This window comes from Littorina saxatilis, linkage group LG2 (assembly GCF_037325665.1).
Source record: "Littorina saxatilis isolate snail1 linkage group LG2, US_GU_Lsax_2.0, whole genome shotgun sequence".
Taxonomy (NCBI): domain Eukaryota; kingdom Metazoa; phylum Mollusca; class Gastropoda; order Littorinimorpha; family Littorinidae; genus Littorina; species Littorina saxatilis.
Window position 1 is genome coordinate 94,860,507 of NC_090246.1, and position 8,042 is coordinate 94,868,548.

The 8,042-nt window shown below is 48.7% G+C and overlaps 1 protein-coding gene across 1 annotated transcript; it reads right to left on the bottom strand.

The window, feature by feature from the left end:
• Window positions 1–2,989: 2,989 nt before the first annotated feature.
• On the bottom strand, window positions 2,990–4,435 carry LOC138954965 (uncharacterized). The gene has a single exon (XM_070326705.1). The coding sequence runs from the start codon at window positions 4,433–4,435 to the stop codon at window positions 2,990–2,992; it is 1,446 nt and encodes a 481-aa protein (XP_070182806.1).
• Between the last annotated feature and the right edge of the window lie 3,607 nt (window positions 4,436–8,042).

Sequence of the window (8,042 nt, forward strand, 5' to 3'; positions counted from 1 at the left end):
CTGCATGCGCATTCTGTGATACGGTTTGCAAGAAAGCAAGCACATGTTCGCCATCAATCATTATCCGTTTGCAGTTTCCATCTAACAAGACGTGGGCTACAGTAGGAACTATCTTTGTTACCAACATATAGCATGCACAGTGACACTACTCCGGCACTATCATATTTTGCACTCTGCAGATGTGGAATGATCACATGAGATTCTATAGGCAACCAGGCCTCTTCAGACCTTGATATTAAATCCATCAACAAGTAGTGCTGGTGGGAAAAGGTGGTGGTAAAGATTTCAACTTTTCGGTAGCCTCAAAGGGATTAGAAGAATGAAACAAATAACAAATACACCCCCAAAGTGAGCTGCAGCAGATTTTGCATCACCATCAATACCCGAAATGGCCCGGCACAAGCCTGTGCTTTTTTTTAGTGCCAGAGGCAGCGTCGCTTAACTTCAGTCAGTCGTAGCTGGCTAGGCGACAAAGCTAATGGACCAGAACCATTTATCCCTTGATCACAGAACAAGGAGATGAAAGCCAGGCGAGAAAACGGTCCATCCAGGCCAGGAAGGAACTCACGCCGCTTGAAACCACAGAGGGATATGTCACGCTGTCACACTGACTTGACAAATGATTGCTGTTAAGCGCTAGATGAAAAAACACAAACCTCCATAATCGCTGCCACCGCTGATAGGGGGGATCAAGCCATGTCCCCGAGATCCCCCCGTCCCTTGATCAAGTGCCTGCGGTTCCTGTCCACTGACGCCGAAATCACAACAACAAGAACTGACAAGAACAAGGAGGGTTGTTAGGAAAACAAAACAAAACACAAAACCCTTCTTCCTCTTGATTTGTGTGTGCATTGCTGATTGTGCGTCTTGTTCCTGTCACCTGGTCTTTGATCTTGCTGCCGCGTGGAAGCAGAATTTAGCTTAAATGTTAGGTACCCCTCCCCTCTCCCCGGACTGACAGGTAACAGTTTTAATTGAGATAAACACAGTCGTCGGAGTGTAAGGAGCCTGCCCCTTTCCCAATCCACATTTAACCCTCCTCCCTCCACCCCACTACTCGACAAACACACGCACGTACTCGCCGGCATGAACAAACACATACACACACACGCACGCGCACGGACAAACAAAACAGACACATGTACACACATACTCATAGAGACACAGACACACAGACACATTGCTGTTTTTTCCTATACTTATGTATCTTGTATGTGTCAATAGGCTCTGTGCTTTAATGACAATAAATTCTGATTCTGATTCTGATTCTGATTCTGATTCACACACACACACAGACACTAGCACGCACGCACACAGACAAACGCGTGTCCCTCACCCGCAACCCCTCGGGCACCCACACACACATACGCCTCATTTAGCAGCCGCCATCACGTTGGCAAAGCAAGAGGAAATCCGAGCTGAGGTCTCGATTTTTATCGGCCTACACCTGGTAAAAACGGTTCTGGATTATTTACTACCTGCCTGTAATTATTTCCCAATTCTGGTGCTTACATCATCGTTTTTCTTCTGACGGAAAAAAAGAAGTGACCCGTTCTGTGTGGTTTAAGTGTAACGGGGGTTTAGCAGCAGCTTGACTTTTTAAAACTCAACTCACCTCAACTTTACGTGCAGACTCAGAGACGGTATTCACGTCCCATCACCGTGTCACCACAGTTGCACGTAAGAGACCTCGGTCATTCTGCTATTTGTGCAGGTGGCTGATTGCACATAAACACGCACACCCCTGGGTAGCGCGACTCTTGTTGTTGCTTGCTTTCCACTGGGAGGAAGCGACCCGAATTTCCCAGCATTGGGATAATAATAGAGTAAACGAAATGAAATGAAAATGAAAAGCCAGAAACAAACATACATACACTTAAATGAATGTTGTTTCCTTTTCTGTTAAATCCTAGCAAGCCAGAAAAAGCTACTCACACATGTGCTTGCTTTTTTCATTTTTTTCTTTTTTCGGGTGTATTTTTTGATAATTTTTGTTGGAAGCGGGGCAGTTCTGTTCTTGCTGTTGCACTGTCGGCAAGAATAATGAGCACGGCTTGCGTTACAAACAACCCAGTATAAGAAGGCCTCTGGGTTCTATCTCGACAGCAAAAGCGACTGATTTCCAATCAAGATTCCGATCTTGATGCATCATTCGAGCGCGCACTGCACCCGCCTTCTTCATAAACTCTGCAGCATGCATGGGGCGAGATGTTTACATTACAAATCGGTTCAGGTTGGTACTGCACTCCAGGGCACATGACGGAGAAAAAATGAGGTGGTGGCGGGAAGGGATGGGGGGGGGGGGGGGGTGGGCGAGAGGAGAGGAGGAGGACGAGGAGCAGGAGGAAGGGGAGAGGGAACGAGAGGAAAGGAGAGAGAGAGGGAGAGAGAGAGAGAGAGAGAGAGAGAGAGAGAGAGAGAGAGAGAGAGAGAGAGAGAGAGAGAGAGAGAGAGAGAGAGAGAGAGAGATGATGTAACTTTATTTTTCAAGGATAGAGGTTTAAGGCGACGCCTTTTCTTACAACCGGTGATCAAGTGATGATGATGATGATGATGATGATGATGATGATGATGATGATGATGATGATGATGTTGATGATGATGGAAAATCGCAACATAAATTCCACATAATACATATAATAAAGAACATATTTGTGTAATTCATAAAGCTTTGCCAATTGTTGACAGCTACTTGCACGTGTTAAGAGAGAGAGAGAGAGAGAGAGAGAGAGAGACAGAGAGAGAGAGAGAGAGAGAGAGAGAGAGAGAGAGAGAGAGAGAGAGAGAGACAGAGAGAGAGAGAGAGAGAGAGAGAGAGATAGAACGACAGAGACAGATAAACAGACGGAACGAAAGACAGACGGAAACAGAAACGCAGACAGAGAGGTGCTGGCGTAGAGGAACTAGTCAACATCACCATCATCACTCTCATTATCTGTGACGCAGATGCGATAACTCCCCCGCCCCCATTACCTCCCACAGCTGTCAATCAAAACTCTCCTGACTCTGACAGACCCCCCATCCTCACCCGTGTGGTTTTGAATCCATGTTCCTTCCATGCCATATCTATATCATCCATGTCTCCATGGCACCAGAGGGGGAGAGGGAGAGGGAGAGGGGGATAGTACATGTAGAGGGAGAGGGAGATTGTGCAGGGAGAGGGGGATGGTGCAGGTAGAGGGAGAGGGGGATGGTGCAGGTAGAGGGAGAGGGGGATGGTGCAGGTAGATGGAGAGGGGGATGGTGCAGGGAGAGGGGGATGGTGCAGGGAGAGGGAGAGGGGGATGGTGCAGGTAGAGGGAGAGGGGGATGGATGGTGCAGGGAGAGGTAGATGGGGATGGTGCAGGTAGAGGGAGATGGGGATGGTGCAGGTAGATGGAGAGGGGGATGGTGCAGGTAGAGGGAGAGGGGGATAGTGCAGGTAGAGGGAGGGGGGGATGGTGCAGGTAGAGGGAGATGGGGATGGTGCAGGTAGAGGGAGATGGGGATGGTGCAGGTAGAGGGAGATGGGGATGGTGCAGGTAGATGGAGAGGGGGATGGTGCAGGTAGAGGGAGAGGGGGATGGTGCAGGTAGAGGGAGATGGGGATGGTGCAGGGAGAGGGGGATGGTGCAGGGAGAGGGAGAGGGGGATGGTGCAGGTAGAGGGAGAGGGGGATGGTGCAGGGAGAGGGGGATGGTGCAGGTAGATGGAGAGGGGGATGGTGCAGGTAGAGGGAAAGGGGGATGGTGCAGGTAGAGGGAGAAGGGGATGGTGCAGGTAGAGGGAGAGGGGGATGGTGCAGGTAGAGGGAGAGGGGGATGGTGCAGGTAGAGGGAGAGGGGGATGGTGCAGGTAGAGGGAGAGGGGGATGGTGCAGGTAGAGGGAAAGGGGGATGGTGCAGGTAGAGGGAGAAGGGGATGGTGCAGGTAGAGGGAGAGGGGGATGGTGCAGGTAGAGGGAGAGGGGGATGGTGCAGGTAGAGGGAAAGGGGGATGGTGCAGGTAGAGGGAGAAGGGGATGGTGCAGGTAGAGGGAGAGGGGGATGGTGCAGGTAGAGGGAGAGGGGGATGGTGCAGGTAGAGGGAGAGGGGGATGGTGCAGGTAGAGGGAAAGGGGGATGGTGCAGGTAGAGGGAGAAGGGGATGGTGCAGGTAGAGGGAGAGGGGGATGGTGCAGGTAGAGGGAGAGGGGGATGGTGCAGGTAGAGGGAGAGGGGGATGGTGCAGGTAGAGGGAAAGGGGGATGGTGCAGGTAGAGGGAGAAGGGGATGGTGCAGGTAGAGGGAGAGGGGGATGGTGCAGGTAGATGGAGAGGGGGATGGTGCAGGGAGAGGGAGAAGGGGATGGTGCAGGTAGAGGGAGAGGGGGATAGTGCAGGTAGAGGGAGAGGGGGATGGTGCAGGTAGAGGGAGAGGGGGATGGTGCAGGGAGAGGGAGATGGGGATGGTGCATGTAGAGGGAATGGGAATGGGTGAGGGGGTTGGTGCGGGTAGAGGGATCGGGAGAGGTAGAGGGAGAGGGAGATAGGGTACAGGGTGGAGGAGTGTCTGCAGAGTGCCAGGCCTATCTCCAGAGCTCCCTGCATGTTTCTCCAATCAGCCTCGGCCCGTCGCCTTTGATGACAGCCCAACTTGATGCTTTTGTCAAAACACACATCACACGCACGTTCGGCGCGTCTCGGGAGCTAAACGTGTCATGCGAGTTGTGCGTCTATCTAGTAGGTGCTGTGGGTGAGGTGGGTGCTGTGGGTGAGGTGGGTGCTGTGGGTGAGGTGGGTGCATGTCAGCGGGGGACGGGAGGGATGATGTTTGTGGTTGCGTTTCGGTTATTATGTTTGTCTTGAAAATCGTTTACTTTGTTGGTTGTGCAGCTAGCGTGATGGTATATGTTATTGTTTTTGTCGTTCTTGTTGTTGTTATTGTTGCGTGGTGGTAGCTGTTGTTGTCGTTGTTGTTGCGTGGTGGTACCTGTTGTTGTTGTTGTTGTTGTTGTTGTTGTTGTTGTTGTTGTTGTTGTTGTTGTACTGTGGATGCTCGTGGATGGTGACGTCTCTGTTGATCTTGTTTTTGTTGCTGATGTTGTTTTAATGGTGATTGATATTGTCTTTTCTTGTGTTTCTGTTGCTGCTGCTGTTACGTCCTTGGGTTGTTGATTTTCGTTGACGTTCGTGGTGCTTTGAACCTATTGGACGAAATGTCTGTAGCAAGTTAAGTCTGACAGATTTCTTAGCTTCAATGCCAGGTATATGTCAATATCCCCTGCAACACGGGCGGGGATATAGCTCAGTTGGTAGCGCGCTGGATTTGTATTCAGTTGGCCGCTGTCAGCGTGAGTTCGATCCCAGGTTCGGCGGAAATTTATTTCACAGAGTCAACTTTGTGTGCAGACTCTCTTCGGTGTCCGAACCTCCCCCCGTGTACACTACATTGGGTGTGCACGTTAAAGATCCCACGATTGACAAAAGGGTCTTTCCTGGCAAAATTGCTTAGGCACAGTTAATAATTGTCTACCTATACCCGTGTGACTTGGAATAATAGGCCGCGAAAGGTAAATATGCGCCGAAATGGCTGCAATCTACTGGCCGTATAAAATTTCATCTCACACGGCATCACTGCAGAGCGCCTAGAACTGTACCCACGGAATATGCGCGATATAAGACTCATTGATTGATTGATTGAACCCATGGTCTGAAAGTCTGACAAAAACCAGAATGTTTTAATTTGTGTGTGTGCAAGTAAATTTCAGAAAACATGTAACATCGAGAATTACTGAGAATTTAGATTTTCAAACTCGATCTCCGACTCTCTGTTCCTCTCCCATCCCCTCCTCGCCTACTCCCCCTCACGCCCCACCCACCTCCCAACCTCCTCATAACCTCATATCACGGCTCTCTTCTCCTAGTAGAGCAAGCAATCTGCCCTGAGCTAATGAGGTGGCGTTGCAGAACATTCTGGAAAACCAGTTTAGCGCTTCACCCTTCGTTACCCCCAGTTCCATCAGCATCATGCGGAGAAACCTGTTGATGAGCTCAACATAAGGTGGAAACGCAGGCAGCCGTACCACGCACAAATTTACGCGTATCTCTCTCTGCTGGATTCGATGAGGAGGGTCTGAGGTCTGAAGGCTGATGACACCCACCTAGGGAGTAGAATGGAGTCCTCTGAGTCCGCTGAGATTGTGGAGGCCTTGTCAGGTTGGGAGTGACTTTGGGTGCAAGAAGTTTAAAAGTGTGATACAACGTGTTAATAATGTTGATCTATGATGTAAATATACCAAAGTAAATGTGCTTGCAGGCGTTAATTGATGGGAACTTGCGCAAAAAATGAGAGAAATCAGAGTTCAAAGTCGGTGTTGAAAAGAAAAGATGTTAACTCTAGATATTTGATGGTGGAAAGTAATGATGCTCTATGAAATTAAAATACAAAAGAAGCGTACATGCGTGTGTACAATGACTTTTTTTTACCCACTATGAGCGAAAGGAGAGTTGAAAGTCGATGGTCCCACAGAAAAGTGAGTTGCTGCATGATATCTGATGGCAACAAGAGATAAAACAGAATAACAGGTAAGCAGCTGTGGATGTAAATTGTGTTTGAAAACGAGACTGAGCTTTATGATTGTGTGGAGAGAAAACAACCACACATAATAAGTCACAGTAGTACAAAGAGGACATTTTCTCCCGTTGAACATGTGTCCAAAGTTATCCAAATGATACATTGTTGTTGAACTATAATGAAGTATACCTGGACAGGCTAGATCTAATTATTTACATCCCACAGAAATCAGCCACAGATCAGACAGACAAGGACAAAACTCAAAGAGACACAATGGCATATATTCTGCAGATAAAAGTCATCCTTTGATCTGTGCGACTTTTGCCAAGAGCCAAAATAATAGCTGCGTACAGAAACCTGAACATTTCTTTCCAAACAGTTTGACGCAATGGATCGTGTCGTATAAAGAAGCCTGTTCACTCTGCGTGTTTCTGGAAAGCTGAACACACAGAGACAGAAGTCTGGGCGTTGTGGTGTAGTGCAGCCTGAAACAAGGAGATACAGACCACAGACCTTTCCACGCAGTGTGTGCGGTTTCCCAGCTGGTTTCAGTCACTCGCTCACTTGCCACAGGCGAGATCGTGGTGAGGGCAGGACGCCATTTTGCCTCTCACCGGATGTGACATGGCTTCTGCCCTCATCTGCCCTCGAGTGTTGCAAGCTGGGAGTCTTTGGCGGGTGTTTACCGGAAGTGGCGCCATGTTGCTTGTGTGTGTAGTTTTTGTCCGGGTAGATCTGGATCAGACCTGTTGAGCCTTGTCGTTTTCTTTGACTTGTTTTGGGGAGGGAGCGGGGATGTCTGTGTAGGGCACGGAGAAGGGTGCACTCCGTTGTTTGTGCTGGGTATTTATACTTGTTTTCTCTACGCTTTTCTTATTGCCGAGTAAATGTGAATGCTCCTCGGCGCTCGCTTTTTCATTCATTTATGTATTTTTTTTAATAGGATTCGGAAAGGACAACGAAAAGACTGCTTTCTCGCCCGTTTCTGGAAACTGCTCAGTTTATTTATTTGTGAATAAGTTGAATTGGTTCCTTTGTGCTATTTGTCACCTTCAATTGGTTTTGCTTCATTTCTTTGTAAGTTGTGCCAAAATTATTTCATAACTTCATGTTTTGTTCACATGATTGACTAATCTATTTGCAACAAGTAGAGAGCCACTACCAGACCACCAGTCTGCGTGCATAAACACACAGACACGCATGCCACAGCGTTCGGCCATCAAGGCATGGTAAAAAATTAACCTGGAACTATTTTGACATACTGTTTCTTTTTCTTGCTCCTGTTCTGCTTGGCTTGGCCCGGCGTCGAGAAAACAGGTGATGCTTTTAACGAGCTTTCCTCCAAACATCTGTTTCAAACATCGCGTATAACCTGCGTGTATACCCTCGTACTGTGGTAAGCCTTCAATGTATGTGTGTGGAGTGGGGGGGGGGGTGATGGGGATGGAGGTGGGGTAGGGTGAGTGTGTGTGTGTGAATGTGTGTGTGTGTGTGTGTGTGTGTGTTTG

Excerpts from the sequence above, each read along its gene's own strand:
- LOC138954965 (XM_070326705.1), bottom strand. The coding sequence starts at position 4,435 with ATGCACCATCCCCATCTCCCTCTCCCTGCACCATCCCCCTCTCCCTCT.